This window comes from Lutra lutra, chromosome 17 (assembly GCF_902655055.1).
Source record: "Lutra lutra chromosome 17, mLutLut1.2, whole genome shotgun sequence".
NCBI classification, from domain to species: Eukaryota; Metazoa; Chordata; class Mammalia; order Carnivora; family Mustelidae; genus Lutra; species Lutra lutra.
Window position 1 is genome coordinate 41,491,275 of NC_062294.1, and position 18,976 is coordinate 41,510,250.

Below are 18,976 nucleotides of genomic sequence, written 5' to 3' on the forward strand. Positions count from 1 at the left end.
TGCCCAACCTGCGCCTGGTCACCCAGCAGGTGTGTGGCGAGGACAGGACACATGGTCTCACGCCCCCAGTGGGCTGGAATGCAGGCCAAGCCCTTGTGTAACTAGCATCGGGACCTGAGTTCTGTGAGCAGCCCTAGTGCCGGCTCACTGAGGCCGCGGTCCCACCCTGGCCCTCTGGGATGCCCCAGATTCCCACACCTCTGGTAGCAGGTACCTCCAAACCGCTTTGCTTTAGGGGTACCAGCCACAAAGGCTTGTCTCGCAGGGAAAGCAGAGACCACCAGCTGCAGCCATCTCCCAGCCCGTGTTGCATGAAGATGGGGGGGGTCATGTGGGCCCCCCCACCCCCAGATCCGGCTCTGCAATGTCTCCGACATGCCATTCCAATTTCTGAACATCCCCAAGATGTTCCAAATAATATGCAGTTGATTTTAATTTTTTTAAATTAAAAAAAAAAAACGAAAGTAAATTAAGTTGAGGAATGCTGGGTGGAGGCGGGGGAGGGGGAGGGTGTCGTGGACTAAAGCCAAAGAAGAGAGTCTTAGGAAAACATGAGCGTTTCCCTTCCCTGGGTGGATGTGTGGGTGGAGAGGATCAAACTCTTCCCACCAGTCCACATGGGTAGGAGCCCAGGTGCCGATTCCGCCCCTGCCCTGTCTCGTTGCAGGTCCTGAGAGATGGCTTCTCTCTGAGCCTGGGGCACCACCGGGGTGGTAGGGGACCCAGGCACCATGCTGCTCTCCTTTCTCGTTTGTCTCTGACACACCCCGCCAAAGAGTACTGCCCCACTTAATTACATAAACTGCGTATCACTCAAGATGCTCATCGCACTCCTGACACATTTCGGGCTGGGAGCCATCGTCCCCTCCTCCCTGGGGCTCAGGGGACTGGCCCATGACTCACGGGCCTCCACCTCTCCCAGGTGAGACCACTCTGCAAATAGAGGTCCAGCATTGGTGAACCTGGGCCTTGCTCTTGGGAGGACCCTTCTGCTCTCCTGGGCATGAACGTTCCTGCAGCCCAAGGCTCGGTATCAGCTCTGGGCTCAAACGTACCCCGCACACCCCTGCACCTGTGCCCGGGCGGTACCCCTCTCCCCTGGGAGCTGCTGGCAGCCCGTGGCTGCCTTTTCTCCAGCAGCTGCCCTGCTCCCAGCCCGGCTGGCCAATGATTTCAGGGCTCCTGGCCTCTCTCCATACCTGCTGTCCTCCCTTGGTTCGGCAAGTGCCATCCAGCTGCTATCTGTGCCTGAGCAGGGGTGAGGGGGGCAGGGGCCTGAGAGCCGCCTGCTTTCCTTGCCTGAGGAGTTTGCTCTTTAGCTTGAGCTACTCTCCCGTTGGCATTCCTGGTAGCGAGGGGAAAAGCAAGGCCACTTTCCAGAGCTCTGTGCTGCCGGTGGCCCCAGCTCCCAGGAAGCTTGGCACAGGCCTCCTCCCACCTGCTTCTGCGGCCCCTCCTCACCCCTCCGGGATCCCAGTCAGGCCTCTCCCCACAGGGCAGAGGGCAGCCTCCCTCCTCACTTCCTGGGCTCAAGCTGGCTTGGCAAATGGGAACCAGCTGTTTGGCTAAGGGCTGAGAGGACCCAGTGGGGAACAGAGGGTGGCAAAGGGCCAGGAGGTGTCTCCCCAAGACGCATGGCGTGTCCTCCTTCTCTCCTGCCACCGTCGAGAGGGAGTCAGGGCCACTGCACCCACTGAGGTCCCAGCTTTCCAAATAGAAAGGAGTTAACGGGAGGTCTGTAGGGTTGGCAGGGAGAGGGGGGAGGTGGTCTTTCAGGATTTGGGGAGACTGACGCCCCAGGGAGAATGTTCTCATTGACCAGAAGTCATCACTGAGGAGTCTGCCCTTGGATCAAGAACCTTCTCCTGGGACACCCTTGCTGGCCCGAGGGCTCTCAGTGAAGGAGGGTCTGACCACCATGCTCAGCCTTCAAGGTCACAGGCAGGAGGACTCTGGACTTGGGAGAATCTCATTAAGTGGCTTCTAAGCAAATAAAAGGCACCCCTGGAAAAAAATGAAAAAACAAAAAACAAAACAAATTGAAGCAACATTAAAATGACTTCAGGAGCTTGGTTACTCGGTACGAGGATTTTGTCCTAATTATTCTGACTGTCTCCTTCCATGGGACTTTTCAGGGACCGAGGTGTGTCTTCCCCCACCCACCCTGCCTCCTGCCAAGTGTCTCGCAAGTTTTGCCTGTTTACCTTTCACAACAATTGGATGACTGACGGGGTGCTAGTTTTGCATGCATTTTGCCTAAAAGCGGACGGAAGCTTCGAGAAATCAACAGACGTGGTGAGGGCCACAGGGTCAGTCAGTAGCAGGCAAAGCCAGGACAAAGTTGTTGCCGGAGCTGCGCGGCCCTTCTCCCAGGACCCAACCTGACCATGGGATGGGAGAAAGAGGAAACTTCTGGTTATCACCTGGGAACAAGGGCTTTCCCCGAGACCCCAATTCTGTGTATCCGCCAGGCATGTACCATGCCAGGACATCTGGGCTCCATGCATCTCCCTGGAGAAGACTGTTGGCCTACTACATGCCAGGGTCCTGCAAGAGAGCGGCAGAGGTCTTCGGCCCACACTCATCGCTAGTGGCCCCAGGCCAGTGGCACTTGCCATATGCTGAATTAGACAGACATTTAAGGGTCACTGACACTGGTGTTTCCAAATTGTTCGGGGCTAAAGCCTTTGTCCTGTGGACTTCTGGATTAAGGCCAATTAAACTGCTACCAGGTAGGGCTTATTCCCTATAAATCAGTGGGAATGTGGTCACACGAATTTTAAATATCAGATTAAAATCAAATTAGTGGGAAAATTTGGAACAAATTGCCTTCAAGTACAGTGAATGAGTCTATTTTTAAAATGTTGCCGCACCAGGCAAAATAGTGAAGCAAACACATTTCCTAACAGCAAGTAGACACCGTGATGGGACTGATTTGTCATGCTTAGTCACTGTAATTGCTCTAGCAAAACGGAGGAATCAAATAAAACGTGTTTGCAAATTGTAAATTACTCCAGGAGGCTACTTCAGACGGGTCCGAACCTGACGTGGAAGGCCACAGCACCTCTCTGGGGGCAGGCAGACACCTCTGACACCAGCTTGCTCTCTGGGTAGGGGTTATGCCCCACGTCCAGCCGACACCATTGCCCAACGGACTGGAGGGCAGGGCCGCCATGTTTCAGCCGTGTTTCCTCACAGACCGGGGTTCCTGGGGGGCAGCGAAAGAGTGCTCAGGTTGGCTTGGAGGGAGGTAGGAAGGGGGTACTCTGAGGCCTCCATGGCTGGGCAGGGTAAGGGACAAAGGCTGCTCGGGAGGAGAGGCTTTCTTTCTGGTGAGAGGTTGGTGGCTACTTGCCAAGGAGCAGAAGTATCATCAGATCTAGAAGGCCTGGGACAGGCTGTGATGGCTCCCTTGAGGCCCTGTCTGGGTCACTGGGTGACATGCTCTGGCCCTAGGCCACCATGTTAGGCCACTGGTGATCCTGTCCTCAGGCCGTGGTCCCTCAATATTGACTTTGCCAGTCATCCTGGAGTGGGGACAAGAGGAAGGACACAAAGAAACCTTTGAGAGTTTTACAGCAGAAATGCCGTGATCCCAGGTGCCCGTGTGTCTGAGGAGCTCTGCAAGCTTGGGGAATACTGCACTGCCCATTCCCAGCTCTTTCCTCCCTTCTGGAAAGCCCGCCTCCTCCTGTCCACCCTCCTTATGGAGCTGACCATCTCTTGGGGCCTTGCTAGCCGCTGCTTCTGGTGCTAAGCTAATCACACAGAGATGTTGAGGCTTATCTAGAATCAGATAGGTTACCTTTCTTAGACCTTTCCTTGCTCCCATAATGGTGAACCCAGGTCCCCTGAGTCCCTCGAGTGGACCACAGGCCAACCCAGTGGACCCTCGCGTGGAAAGGAGGGGATGAGGATGTTTCTTAAGCAAGGAGAGAGAGAGGAGCTGCAGAGAGATCCATGCATTCAGACACATGTGTTGAAGGCCTGCGGTGGGCCAGACGCGGGCCAAATTTAGCAGGAAGCCAAGAAAGCCAGGATCCCAGGCAAGTTCATGTCATTTGGCTGCAGGAATTCATGGTGACCTTGGGGAGAAGTTTCCAGGGAGGGTGAGAGTGAAGGTGGAGGGTGGGGACAGGGATGATGAAGATCAGAAAGTGGCTCTCTGGGTACTTAAAAACCACAAAGGATGTTTAAGAAACAACAACAACAACAACAACAACAACAACCATTTTCTATCCCAGCTTGATTGCTAGAAGAAAATGATATATCTTTTGGCTGGGCTCAGGTGGGCCCTCAGCCATGGTCTGGAGTATGGGGATAAGGAAGGGTCTTAAGTAAAATAAAATTAAACAAAATAAAATAATAAATAAATTAAATTAAATGAAGTAAAATAAACAGGACTACTTCCTCCATTCCCCAAAGGAAAAAAAAAAGGGTCCTACTTCTTGGCTCTGCCTAGAAAGCGCTTCTGAACAGCAGAAGATCCTTTTTCTGTGGTCTTTGTCCAGTCCCTGGGGCCCCCCAAGGCAGTCAGGCAGTATGAACCCTGGTGCCGTGCTCCCCTAGCAATCGCGCCTCCTTCTGGGAACGCGGCTGGCCTTCTTGCCCTAAGTGCCCACCCACTCTGAGATCAAAGGGGAATCTCTAGGGTTCAGGCCCCATGGGGTGCCCGACATCACCTTCTGCTGTTGTCGGGCATGGGGTGGACTTGGGCACAGCGAATGAAGAAAAAGGGGGAGTCTTTGGAAGCTATCGTGTGAGAGTCCTGTTCCCAGTGGGTGGGGCCAGAAGGCTAGAAAAACAATAAATAAAAACAAAAGTGAAGGGAAGCAAAGCTCTTGGGTGCCAGAATGGGGCTGGCGGAGGCTGTGGCTGGCTGAGTAATGGGTTCCACATTTGTCTGGCTCTGTCTGCAGCCACCAGGATTCCGGACGCAGAGCGGGCCTTGCAGGGGGCTGGAGGGGAGAGCCCAGCTGCGGCCAGATCTAGGCATACCCCTGAGATGGCCCCATCTCCGGCCGGCCACAACGTGGCTGACTCGTTGCTTCGAACTCACGCTCCTGCATCTCAGCCTCCAACCCCCCGCCCCCGCCTGCAGCTCCTGGGTCCCTGCCGGCCTGCACAGATTGTTCGCGTTATTAATGCCGTTTTCCCAGAGATTCCATCTGGCTTTTTAATTGCTCTGGGATGGGGCTAGGATGCTTTGATAGTGAATTGGTATCTTTCCTATGTCCCTGCTTACGTCAAATGCTCCACGCACAGAGAGGGGCTGGGGGAGGGGAGATGTTGGGGGGGTGGGTGTCAATAGAAGAGGGATTGTATAATCTTGCACGGAGACAAGAAAGATCTTTCAAAGGTGCTGGTGGTTTAGTTCTATTTAAGGAAGAGAAACGCCTTCCCCCACCCGCCAGTATAGGAACTAAACAGATGGGGCAGAGCCGCTGTCCAGGGAAGGACCCTACCCTGTGTCTGCAGAAAGGCTGTGGGTGCCTGGAAGGACAGGCCTCATGGATGGGCAAGGTCAGGGTTTCTGCTCTTCCTCCACCGGCTTCCCTTTCTCTCCCCACTGCCCCCTGTCCTCCCATGAAATTAACAGCTTCTGGAGGAGGCCTGGCAGGTTCCTGCCTGGGAAGGAGGGGGCGGGAGAGCTGGGAGGGGCAGACACTCCTCACCAGTCCCAGTGGCTCATCACAGGTGTCAGGGCCAAACCCCATGTTCACAAATTCCCAGGAGATCCAGGAGATAAGGCTGACCTCCATGACAGTGCTAAACCATCCGGAGGCATCTGGCAGCAAAGGAACACCTCCCTCTCTCCCTTTTACCTTTGCCTCTTCCCTGGAGCCTGGCTCCTCTGAAGAGTGCTCTCAGGGGCCATCAGGCTCAGATGGCCCACCGAGGGGGTGAGGTCCTTGCTACCTCTCCCGAGAGAGTATGAGGCAGAGGCATCCGGGTATGTTGGACTGGGTCCATGACCATGTCTTGGATCAGACCGCTGCCTCCAGGAAGCCTTCCCTGATGGCATCTAGTCACACTTCGAGCTTCCCTTTACTGCACTTGTCACCTTAAAACACATCTTGGGAGCACAAGATTGTGAGCTGCGGGGAGTAGGAGTCAAGTCTGCTTATCTCCAGCTGAGTGACCCATCCTTAGCACAGGTCCTGGCACACAGTAGGCATCCAATAAATACTTGGGGTGTGTTCAGTGCCAGGCTTTTGGAGGGGTTCTTCACAAAGGCTGCAGTCGGGAGGGGAACCATGGGGACCCTGGAGGAAGCAGTGGGTGGCTAGGAGCAGCTCTTCCTGGGGGGCCCCTCTGGCCAGGCACAGAGCACATGGCTGGCAGGTTCACCACACAGTGCCCCCTCCCCTCCACCTGCTGCTCTGTCCCCGGGGGTGCCCTGCTGGCCTCATTCCTTCCCTGGGGTTGGCTTTGGTGAGATCTGTCTTGCCCCCAACAAAGTTTGCCCTGGATCTCAGGGTCTACAGTAGGAGGGGTGCCTCTTAGTAGGCTGACAGCTTTGAAAGAGGAAACCCTGGGAGAAGAGGCAGTAGGAGCAAAGAGGGAAGAGGGCAGGCCGGAGGGGTGGCCCTCCCCTGCTCATCCTGGGATCCGTTCTGGGGGCAAAGGGGGAGGCTGAGGTTTGGCCCCCTCAAACAAGAAAAACTGGAATTAGCACTGAACTCAGAGAGGGTTTGCTGGGGCCTAGCAAGCCAGGGCCTGCCCTAGGCCTTAGGCAGGCGGTGGGGCTCTGCTTCCTTGGTTCCCAGGGCGGTGGGGCAGGCAGCCGCCTCCACACTGGGCTCGTGGCCTTTCCTCTGCCAAGAGCAGCCATAGGCGAGGAGGCAGCAAGACACAGGACAGAGAGGGCGGGGGCCGGGGCGGGAAGGGGGCAAGGCACCCCTGTTAACCACACTGGGCAGGTAAACTTAAAGCTGTCGGAATTGAAAAGGAGTGTGTAATTTCTTGAAACTGGCCCAGCCCACAGTGGCGTACACCGTAAGCTGCTCCAGTGAGTCCTCTGGGGGTGAAAATAGAAGGTGAAGAGTGTCCGCCTTTTATCCTCAGTGACAGTAAACGCTGAAAGGCCAGCTAGCCCCCTGTGCTACTTCCTGCCAGGCCTTGTTCTATCAGGCGTGAGCGTGGGCCCCTCTGGTTGGCTATCGTTGCTGCCAAGGGGGAACCGGGGGCGCCTGTCCTCACAGGGCAGTCGTCTGAGTGGGGGGCTTGGTCCAGGGTGGGCACAGTGGGGAGGGTGGGTGCAGGAGCTAGCTCCTTGCCGGGTGGTCTGGGTGAAGGACTTCCCGGGGGTTGGCTGGAGAAGGAATGGAAAGTGGGGCAGAGGGGTGCTTGGCCTTCAGGCTGCCCTTCAGGGCCCTGCTGGGGTAGGCTACAGCCACACAGCCCAGAGCAAGTGGGGAGGGGCCGGGGTGGGGGCACCAGCTTGAAGCCTCTCCCTGCCCTTCCAGGGTCCTGCCAGTGGGGATGGCAGGAGAGGTATGAGCAAGGCTGCTACAGAGGCTGGAGCTGTGAATGATCTAGAAGCAAACATGGCCGAAGGGCCCCCGGAGCCTGGAGCCACTGGACCAGACCTGTTCAAGTCCCAGAGAGCCCGTGGCCACGTCAGGCAGGAGGATCCTTCTCTGAGCCCCCCTGCTCCTCCCAGGGGCCCACGGGAGGCCACACCAAGGCCCCGTGAACCCCCCTCAAACGTGCCCCCCCAACCCCTGGGAGACTCTCTCTTCCGGCTTTGGGCTTTCTCAGCTTGGAGCCTGCCCTCCTTCTGCCATTTAGCTGCCTTGGTTGGGAGAAGTCACCCCCTTAATGTACAGAGGGGCTCAGGATGGGAGAGCCAATGAAAGTCAGGAGCTCAGCCAGGGGATATGCTGTGATTACTTACAAATGTGACCTGGCCCACAGAAAACCTTGGAAGTAGCTTTTCTGGTTTTAAAAAGACACCAAAATTTACTTTGATATGTTTATATTATAGATATAATACATAAAACATCTAGCATGAAACTCTACGTTCTCCCCCAAAGAAGAGAACCAAGCTGTCCTTCCCTGCTCCCGGCCCCGGCGATCTGGCTGGAGGCCGCCTCCCTTCCAAACCAGGAGCCAGGGCCTCTGCAGGGACGGGCCTGTGGGCGGCCCAGGCCAGAGGGCACCGAGGCCCACAGGTCCCCTCCCCCCAGGGAAAGAGGAAGCCCACCTCACCTCTTTGGTTCCCCCGGGGGGCAAAAGCAATCCCCAAAAACCAAAAGGAAAGAGAGCCGAGGACCCCCCTTGCAGCAGCTGTTGACAAAGAGTCTCATTTTGGCAAGTATCTGAGCAAAACCAAAACAAAACAAAAACCAAATAAAATGGTGGTTTAGCATAGACGTGCGCATTGACATTGCACAAGGCACCGCTGGGACCCAGAGAGGCCAGATACAAGTGTTGATATCGGCTGATAAAGCAAAATATTTGGAAAGCTTCTCATAACTTCGGTCCCTCTGGGATGGGCAGATTGTGCTCTGTGTTTGCATGGCAATGCTGGCAACACACAGGACAAGGCGGCTTGTCCCAGGGTCCCTTCACCCCAGCCCCCACCCCCTCCCCAGACCAGAGCTCTAGGTTTCCCTGCACCACCAGGACGCCACTCCCATGAACACATGTCCGGAGAGGTAACCCATGTCCTAGCTTTCTGGTCTGACTGGGGGCAGGGGGCTCCCACGGGTCACCCGGTGACTCCCATCTAAGTGAGTTCTGCCCAGGGAAGCCCACCCTGTTGCCAGGCTGGGAAATTAGAGGCAAGGAACTAGGCACCCTCAACCTTCGTGCAGAACTAGGGAAACAGCCTTCCAAGTCCCTGTATTTCCTCCCTTCCAAGGACAGGCGCTGGAAGAGCGGCTAGGGCCGGCTTGTCAGGATCTCTGCTCCCTGGACCTTCCCTCCTGCCCTGGGCCTGCACACTGCCTTCTCTCCTGGGGCCCTGCAGCCTCACGATTGACGCAGGAACCCTCCAAATAAAATGACAAGGCACATATTTGCTCCCCCTACTCGGTAGGAATCGGAGCGGTGAGTTTGCGTTTCCAAGGCACAAGGTTATTCCTAATACTAGAGTTGCCGGGGCTTCCGGCTCAGCCCCATGGCACTTCTCCCCTCCTGCAGGGAGAAACCACCGCCTGACCCCTCGTCTTAGACGCACCGAATCTGGCGCAGAGGAAGGCAAGGGGCGCGCGCTGCAGGCCAGGCTTTCTGGCGGCACCGGAATCTCCTAGTCCCGGCTTGCGCCGCGGGGCCAGTCTTGAGATCCGGAGACCCGAAACCACTCCCTGGGTCACAGCCAGTGGCCGGCCCAGGGCGGTCCCGCCGCCCCGCGCCTCACGCGCAGTTGCCCATGGCCTTGACCAGGGAGCTCTCGGGCAGCTGGCGGAAGATACCCCGCAGCGTGTCCAGTTCGCGGCTCAGTTGTTCCACCCGCTTGCGCAGGCGGTCATTGTCACTGGTCAGCTCCAGCACCTTCTGCTGTGTCTCCACGTTGCGCTGCTTGGCCTTGTCCCGGCTCTTGCGCACGGCGATGTTGTTGCGCTCGCGCCGCACCCGGTATTCGTTGCTGTTCTTGTCCACCGACTTCTTGACTTTGCCCGCGTTGCCGCCGCCGCCCGCGCGGAGGTCGGGGTGCGTCGCGGCCAGCCCCTTGAGCGCGCCGCCCGGGCCTGGCAAGCCAGCGGGGCCGAGAGCCGGCGCCGGGTGAGGGCTGGGCACGGGCGTGGGCGGCGGCGTGGGGTGGCCGGGCTGCAGGTGCATGGTGGTCTGGCCGCAGTGCGCGATCTGGAACTGCAGGTGCGGGGCGGCCAGGTGCGCAGGCGGCGGGTGCGGGTGCGGCGGCGGCGGCGGCGGCGGCGGCTGGTAGGGGAAGAGGCCGGCCAGCGCCAGCTGCTTCGCCTCGTCCTCCTCGCGCGGCTCCTGCTTGATCACCAGCGGCCGCAGCGCCGGCGCCCCGACGCGCTCGTACAGGGGCTCCAGCCTGCCGTCCAGGTAGCCGGCCGCCGCGCAGCCGTAGCCAGGAGGGGGGCCGTGCGCCCCTCCCGGCATCACGGAGCCGCCGGGGCCCCCGGGGGCGCCCGTGTAGTCAAAGTCGCCGCCGGCGGCTCCTGCGGGGGCCGCGGCCGCCTTGGCCTTCTCCTGCTGCCGGCTGTGCTGGAACAGGTCGGCCAGGAACTCGTCGTTGAAAGCGGCCGGGTCGATGTAGGCGCTGATGTCGATGGACGTCTCGTGTTCGCAGATGCCGCCCAGCGTCTCCGGGGCGGCAGGTGGGGCGGGGGGTTGCGCGGAGCCCGCGCCCCGGGGAAAGCCAAAGGCGGCGCTGCTGGGCGCGTGCGGGGGACTCTGGAGGTGGCTGCTCATCGGGGGCCGCGGCTCCGCCTCGTAGAAGTCGGCCGACTCCATGGGGGAGCTACAGTCCTCCCGGCATGGCGAGCCTCGGCGGCCTCCAGCCTGCGCGGGGCGCCAATGCTGCCACCGCCCACCCGGAGCCCCGACTCCCTCGCGCCCGCGCAGCTCCCGGTCGCGAATGGCCAGGCCCGCGCGGGCCCCGCATTTATACCGGGGGCGTCGCCCTTTAGAGTCCGACGGCGGAGCGGCGCCTTCTGGGTCTTAGCGCCTGCCTCTCGAGGGAGGTGGTGAGTGGGGCCGGAGCGCAGCGCTGGCCCAGAGAGGCCCCGCCGCAACGCCCACTAACCCCCTGCCCCGCCGGCCGGACCCGGACGCGCGTGCGATGCCCCACCCTGGGCCGAGCTGTCGCCCCCGCACACACGTGGTCGGTGTCTGGGCCCCCTCCTCTAGCTTCCCGGAGGCACCCACTTCCAGCCAACGGTCGGGGAGTCCGGGAGCACCCAGACGCTGCGCGGGGCGGGGCGGGGCGGGGGGGCGTGGTGGGGGGGGTAGGTGGAGGGCCAGTCTTGGTCTCTGAGCTACGGAGGCTCTAGAACTAGTTCGGTTCGGAACCTGCGTCTCTGCTAGGCGGCGGCGTGGAGAAGGGGCCGGAGCCGGGGGTGGGAGGTAGGGAACAGTTTGGGACGTGTGGCCCAGCACAAACAGCGGCACAGGGAGGCCGAGGGAAGCGTCCCGGAGCGCGGGTGATTTTGCTTCTTTATCTCTGATCTCCAGGGGACCCCACAGATTCCTCGCAGAAGTACCTCTCTCCCGCTCTGCCTCTCCCAGCCCTCTGGGGTCCCACGGGCTCTGCACTGCCGGGCGCTAGGACCCCGCGTGGAGCAGAGGGAATTGGGAGGCGGCTGCGGCCGGGGCGCCGGGAGGACCCGGCCGGTTCCTCCGCTTGGGCTGGAAAACTTTTTCTTTTTAATTACTTCTCCTAGCCGGGGCGCTAGGGTTGCTAGGCGCGCGGGGCTGGCGCTGCCACCCGCCCCTGGGCCGCCAGTTTCTTCCTGGCGGGACGGGCCGAGCTGGATTCCAGGGCTAGAGTACCGGGGTGAGATGGGGCGCATAGAGGGAGGGGGCGAAATTGACTCGGGACAGCGATCCCAAAGCGGGGGTTGGCGGTCAAAGGGATCGGGATCCACTGTCCACCCCGCTTCTGGTGGGAGAGGGGTGCGGAGGGAACCGGGGCCTCGGGAATCTCGGCCTCCCAGAACCCGAGCACCTACTGGGAGACCCTGCAGTTGCTTCGCGGGGTGCTTGGTTCCCGCGATCTTGAGGAACAAGGTGGCCAGGCCCGGGTGCCCCTTGGCCGCCTCCTCCGCATTCACTGCTGCTGGGGGAATGGGTTTAAGGCAGAGCGTCTCCCCAGCCACGTGGCGCCTCGCGGTTCTATCCCGGGATCGCGGGCGGGGGCGGGGGGCGCCGCCGGGCTCCCGTGGGGCCTCCGGGGCCGGCAGGTCGCCCCGCCTCTACCCTTCCCACCACCCCTTACGACTTTGTGAGCTGGAGCCGGACACCGCCTCGGTGCGGATTGGAGGTGTGCCTGTTTGAGAAAAGCCGGGCTGCGCAGGTCAAGACCCCCTCCCTGCCGGCGGCCTTCCTAAGCCTGGCAAGACGCCAGAGCCCGCCCAGGAGCCCTCGAGGAGGGGCCCCGCAAAAGTACAGCCGGCCCCGGGAGGCCAGGCTTCCACTGTGGTCACTGTAAAGAAGTAGCTTCGTCTGGGGAACACATACTGTGCTTTAATCAAGTTCCTATTCAACATATTCCCAATGATTAATGGCCCAACTGCTTCATTTTTTTATTTTTTATTTTTTATTTTTTTGGTCCAGAGCTCATACGCAGCGTATTTTAAGCTTTTGGCCTGGGAGTAAAAGTAAATATATTAAATAAATAACCTTTGTGCGCCCGGATCCGCTCTCTGGGCCAGAGGCAGGACCCACTTCTACACCATGCCCCTGTGGGGACCTGGAGAGAAACCCAAAAACGCTCAGTGTAATTTTCTTTTTTTTTCTTCTTCTTTTTTTTTTTTTTTCTGCGATCAGAAACATGGCCCGTCACAGGGTAGTAGGAAAGCACAGGCTCTGGAAGATGTCCTGTGCCTCAAATGCACACCTGGTCTGCCTCCTAAGGCTGCTGTCGCCAGGATAGGCAGCAGGAATGTCCCCTTTTAGGACAGGAGGACACCGCAGATGCTCTCTGCACTGGGGAGGAATAAGGGCTCTATAATAAGGGAGTGTGGTGTGTGTGGGAGGGCAGAGGTACCAAGTGGGGCCCACTCCCAGTACCCCCGGTCCACCCACAGTGGAACCAGAATTCTCCCCGTGCCAGCTCAGTGCCCAGAGAAGACTGAGAGGCGGCCCTGCCCTCTCAGAGTTCTAGGTGCAGCTGGGGAGACAGGTCAGCACACAAAGTCTGCTATGAGACAGTGGCCTTCCCACAGAGTAGGCGACCCCAAAAGAGCAGGGGATGGGACGGGGCAGGAGCACTTGGTCCTTTGGTTTGGGAGACACAAATGGGGATGAGGGCTGGGGTGCTCTAAGAAAGGGACACCCTCCCCTGGTGAATATGGGTCTCTGCGGGGAGGCAGCAACTACCTTTGTCTGGGGAGTTACCCTGGGCTAAACTGTCCCCCCACCACAAATTCATAGGATAAAACCCTAACCCCCAATATGACTGTATTCTGTGATGCGGTTTTTAGGATATCATAAGGTTGGGGTTCTAATCTGATAGGAGTCATGGCCCTATAAGAAGAGGAAAAGAAGGAGCTATTTCTCTCTCTCTTTGTCCCCCCCCCACCCCCCACCCCGCCTCCCTTCCTCCCTCTGCCATGTGAGCGCAGAGAAAAGGCAGAATGTACAAGCCAGGAACAGAGCTCCCACCAGAACCTGACCATGCCAGCACCCTGATCTGAGACTTCCAGCTTCCAGAACTGTGAGAAAAATCAATGTCTGTTGTTAAACCCCCCCTGTCTGTGGTATTTGGGGATGGCAGCCCGAGCTAAGACAGGTGGTTATAGAGGGCTTCATGCAGAAGTAGACCTTTGAGCTGCACCTTGAAGGATGAGCAGGGATTTGCTGGAAGGATGGGCAGACAGGATGGCAGGTGCAAAGGTGGAGAGGCTGCGAGTGCATGGCATGCTCTGGTGACAAAGGACAAGATGTGTGGCGGGCCGGAGTGCAGGGATTGTTGGGGAGGGGCCTAGATAAGGCTGGATCCAGACAGGGCTGGGTTCACGGCCAAGGCCGCTTCTCGTAAGGACAGAGCCTATCTCAAAAGCTTTTGCTGTTCAGCTCTTAGCAGGTGAGCACTGTGATCCACTTTGGACTCCTGAAAGGAGACTGTGGTAGGAGCTAGAGACCGGAGGGTGGACCACAGGAAAAACAATGGAGATCCGAGGCCCGGAGGCCCTGGGAGGAGGGTGGAGGAAATGATGGATTTGAGTCTGGGTAGGAGCTGAAAGCCTGGCTTCTGGATGGGGCTACCATTCCCCAACATATGCAATGCGGGGAAAATAGAGTGGCTGCTCCAAAAACCCCTCAGGGACACCTACCTGTCTGCTTTGTGGCTCTGGAGAAGAGGACAGTCGCCCAGGAATGGCCTTCAGGATCTACCGGGCCGTATTCTAGTTTTCCCTGTTGCAAGAGAACATGTGGGGACAGGAGAAAGCCAGTCGTGGTCTCTGGGTGGGTCTGTGGGGCTGAGCTGTGGGAGCGTCCAGGAGCCTGGAGCAGGAGTCTTGGAGCTCTCTGAGCCCTGACAAGACCTGGCTACAGCTCCTGGATGAGACCCCAGGGTGGGTGGAGTCGCTTTCCACGGGAGGTGCCCACGGCGGGCAGGGGTTTGTGGACTGATAGGACGTGTGTGCAGTCAGAGCTTGGCTGGAATCACTCGGGCGGGAGATGGCTGCATGGCTCGTGCGGAATCGAGACAGAACCAGTAATAAGAGCTGCATGGAAATCTCCAACCACCTTTACTATTCTTTTTTGTCGTAATTGATGACACTGGGCAGTTCCTAAGGAGAAACCCGAAGGAGAAACTCTCCAGTGTGCTTTGGCATGGATGCGCTCAGCAGGGAAGCCGGGGGGACAGGGACCCAGCCCCAACAGACATGCCACAGGCTCACCCGGCCTGACTTCCGCCCCCACAGGGGCCAGAGGAGAGAAGAGGCTCTGTCCCTGGCTGTCCTTTGTACAAGGGAGAAAATCAGCAACAGAGGTGAAAATGCATTTCATAGGTGTGAACTGTGCTCCAGTGAGCGCAGAAGAGGAGGGAGGCTCTGTGGAGCTGGGGGACAGAAGGTCGGGTGGGGTGAGGACAGCCCTCCCCTCCACATATTGTGGTGCTGAGTGATGGGTGCTCTGGGATGGAGCCCGAGTCCAGGGTCATTCACAATGCTGACCATTCTGAGAAGACAAACAGAGCCCTGGGAAGTTTTGGGTTGACTGAGTCAAGCTTCCTAATGTAACACACACAAAAGAATTCATATGTAAGTGTGAAACTTAATCACATTCTGAAGAGCGAGACTGGAACCCAACCCTTCTGATTCTTTTATCAACAGCTTAATGGATGTAAGATCGGTCACTGGAAGCAGGACTAATTAAGATAATTATGAGGCCTAACGAAGATAAGACAGAAGACAAGAACTACACTTTCCAGGACAATTTGTGCTCTGACTAGGGGCCATGAGTATCTCATACAATATGTCTAACACAGAGATTCAGTAAAGTACCCCCAAAGATCCTCCTAAAACGTAGACACACAAAACACAGCGCAATTTACTCTATGGATACTTTATGGACAAATGCACTGGTGAATGAGTTTTACACTTATTCATTTTATGTTTTAGATATTGGCAGATATAGTGTATGAACTCAAGGGACAGTCAAGCAAGAGTCTAGTGTTCTTACCAACAGTCTCTGGGCACTTGGAGAAACCATTTTTATCCCTTATTAGATTATATACACCCTGTCCCAGCAGGAGGCCTGGTGATACGCGGGATCCTTCAGACCTGTTACAATCCCTCCCTCACCACTTCCTAGCTGGGAGACCTTGGGCAAGTTGAATATCTCTGAGCCTCCGTCTTACTTCTGTGCACGCATGCATTTCTCGACTTATTCTAGGGCAAAGCACACAGAAGTCACACGAGGCATAACTGACTGCATCAGCAGGAGCTAGAAATTATGGAGCTGTTAGGAAATGTAACTAGATTATACGTATACCATGTGAAATCGTAACCGGGAGGATTCTGATCTGTAGAAGACCTATGCTGTCAGGTTCATGAGAATCAGCTGGTTTCCAGTTTTCTCTTAATTTTCTTTGACTGTGATGTGTGTATGTTTTTTCCCCTCCTTGTTTGTTTATCTCATCTGCTTGCAACTGCTAGCAGATAACAGTAGCAGGCACCATAAATTTTAGAAAGAGAAAACTGAGCTGAAATTTAAAATTCAGGGATGCCTGGGTGGCTTAGTCGGTTAAGCGGCCGCCTTCGGCTCAGGTCATGATCCCAGGGTCCTGGGATTGAGTCCCACATCGGGCTCCCTGCTCAGCTGGGAGCCTGCTTCTCCCTCTGCCTGCAGTTTGCTTGTGCCCTCCCTCTGCTTGTGCCCTCTCTCTCTCTCTCTCTGACAAATAATAAGTAAAATCTTTAAAAAAAATTTAAATTCAGAGAATTCTATCCATTGCCTTAATGTTGTTTATTTAGCAAATTAGGGGAAAAGTCTCGTATTCTATTTTGTTAGAAAATGCCCTTGGTAGATGATGGACCCCAGAACTCCCCACCCACATTCAGAGAACACTCCAGAAAGCAAACAGTGGGTGAGGTGGGCAGGCCCACTCCACATTTTTGTGGGATCTGGGACAAGAAATCGAATGGTAGCCCACATACCATCTGTTTAAACACTAAAACTTATCAGTCAGATGAACAAATTCTTAGATCCAATATGTTCTACCTTTCTGCCTTGATAAATACATCTCTGTCATGTCCTAGAAGGCCGGTTTACATTTAGAATTTGAATCTCCCGGGGGGCGCCTGGGTGGTTCAGTGGGTTAAAGCCTCTGCCTTCAGCTCGGGTCATGATCCCAGGGTCCTGGGTTCAAGCCCCGAGTCAGGCTCTCTGCTCTGCGGGGAGCCTGCTTCCTCCTTTCTCTCTGCCTGCCTCTCTGCCTACTTGTGATCTCTGTCTGTCAAATAAATTTAAAAAAAAAAAAGTATATTATAGAATTTGAATCTCCGGGACATGGTGGTGCTGGGAGAGCCAACAATCCCCTTCTCTTCCCACCCCTTGTGCCATCGCCCACTGGAAGGGTCCTTTGTTGAGCGGGAGTAGATTCCCAGCACAAGGCTTCAACCTGCATCCCCAGTTTGCCCCTTGTCTCTGCCTCCCTCCGATTATCCTGGCTCCCACCTCCACACTGGTCCCACAGTGGTAGCCCATAACTGGTCTCTCTGCTGCCCTCCCTGCCTCCTTGACCTCCAGCTCTCCCACCTCCCCCAAAGCAGCCCAAGTGCCCCATTAGACAGGCACTTGGTTTGTGTCACTCACCTCGGCCAACTCCTGTGCCCTCCCACCGAATGTGGGACAAGACAGCAATGAATGTCTCAACCTAGCCCCGAGCTCCTGCCGAAATTGGCTCTCTCCTCCTCTCCTTATGCTCCATACTCCTCCTGGCTCCCCACTACCCTGTTTGCCAAGTTGAGCATCTCCCAGCCTCTGGGCATTGCACTTTGCTCCCTGACGTTGGAGCCACTCCTCTCCTGTCATCCGTGTCTCACCTTCTCCAAGAGATTCCTCTGAGGTACAAGTGGCACACGAGCCAACCCTCCCCCGTCCCTCCCGTCCCTCCTGAGGCCACTGTGTGTTCTCGTTTCCTCCTCTGACTCTCTGGAAAATGGTCTTGTTTACTTATTTTACTTGTGCCCCGTCTGGCTCCCCTCCCCCCTCACTAGAATGCCTGCTCCACAAAGACAGGACCTTGTCTGTCCTGTTCTGCCTATTTCCAGAGCTAGAACAGGCCTTGGCATATGGGAGAGCCTCAGATATTTGTCCAATGAACACAGAATGGATTCTATTCAAGAAAACTGCTACCCGGCCACCCCTCGAGAACTTGGTTCCTTCCCAAGACTAGGAGGGCAGCAGGGGTCCCCGAAGATGCTTGGGAAGACCTGACCCCCTAAGTCAGGGCTCCCCTCAGGGCAGACCCATATAGAGCATCTTGAAGGCTTGCCAGGCAAGACTGTCAAGGCCTGGAGAGTCTGCACAGGGCCAGAAGACCCTCAGGCAGATGTGGCCCCCAGGGGCTTGGCCAAGCAGAAAGTACCTTTGCCAGGAGGGAAAAGGGCCCCTTTCTCTGGAGAGATGCAGCCCAGCCAGGACACAAGGCTGGTGTGTGGGGGCCTCCTGGACTGGGCTCCTTTGTGTAGTACAAATGCTCAGCCCTCCATCACCCCTGCGCCTTGGCTCCTGAGCACCCTCTGTCTGCAGGTGACTGTGGGGAGCGTGCCCCAGGAGAGCAAGGCATCATCCTTGGGGCATGAGCAGACATCAGATCCACCTGGGAGATCGGACCTTCGTCCCTGTGGGCTCACATGGAAGGCAGCAGCGACTTCAGCATGTAGATCCGACAGAACCCCACAGCCCAGGAGATGGGGTACCCTTCCCCCCGCTCTCCCACGCACCTACATCTTTGACCCCATTTCTTCTGCCTGGTGATTCCAAGAATCAGCCTCAAGGTGCATCTTTTTTTTTTTTTTTTAAGATTTTATTTATTTATTTGACAGAGAGAGAGATCACAAGTAGGCAGAGAGGCAGGCAGAGAGAGAGAGGAGGAAGCAGGCTCCCCGCTGAGCAGAGAGCCCCACATGGGGCTTGATCCCATGGGACCATGACCTGAGCAGAAGGCAGAGGCTTTAACCCACTGAGCCACCCAGGCACCCCTAGGTGCATCTTTAAACACAAACAAACAGGCAAACCCTTAAACTCGGTTAGAAATGAAATCTTTTGAAAATCAAAGAAAGAGATTTTAGGGGCCGGCTCATGAAGGCTTTAACTTTAGTCCTCTTTCTTTGTGGTTATTACTCCATTTCCCCCCAAGTCTGAGCCTCTCTGCACTGTGGGTAAAACAGACACTGAATTAACAGGAGAAGCGAGCTGCACACAGTGGGGCTACCCAGGCTCTCCAAAGACCCCCTCCGGCGTAGCCCACTAGATGATTCCCCAAGAAAGTCGAGATCAGCTCCGGGCTGCAGTAAGGTACTGTCAGCTTCTGGAGTTAAAAAAAAGGAGTTGCAGAGGTTACCCTTTTTGGCACCCAGGGTTAATCCTTACCTGAAAAAAAAAAAAAAAAAAAAAAGCAAGGTTGGGAATAGTATGCCCTTCTACTTCTCTGGGGAAAAATTATTTAAATATCTATGTATAGTCCGTGTACAGAAAGAAGTCAGGAGAGATACACACGGAGCTGTTAAAAGTGGTTCCTCCTTTGTAGGACGGGAGAGAACTTGTTCTTTTTGTTTATACACTTGTGTATATGGGACTTTTTAAACAGAGGAGTATATAT

The 18,976-nt window shown here is 56.5% G+C and overlaps 1 protein-coding gene and 1 long non-coding RNA gene across 2 annotated transcripts; one reads left to right on the forward strand and one right to left on the reverse strand.

Annotated features, from left to right (window-relative positions):
- Positions 1-7,964: 7,964 nt before the first annotated feature.
- CEBPA (CCAAT enhancer binding protein alpha) lies at positions 7,965-10,576 on the reverse strand. Its single transcript, XM_047712213.1, has one exon. It carries the CDS (start codon positions 10,429-10,431, stop codon positions 9,364-9,366), a length of 1,068 nt encoding a protein of 355 aa, XP_047568169.1. The 5' UTR covers positions 10,432-10,576; the 3' UTR covers positions 7,965-9,363.
- Positions 10,577-12,709: 2,133 nt separating this feature from the next.
- Positions 12,710-15,868, forward strand: LOC125089776 (uncharacterized). The gene is made up of 3 exons (XR_007124059.1): positions 12,710-13,354; positions 14,571-14,638; positions 14,982-15,868. It is a non-coding gene; the product is annotated as an uncharacterized LOC125089776 (long non-coding RNA).
- The last annotated feature ends 3,108 nt before the right edge of the window (positions 15,869-18,976 follow it).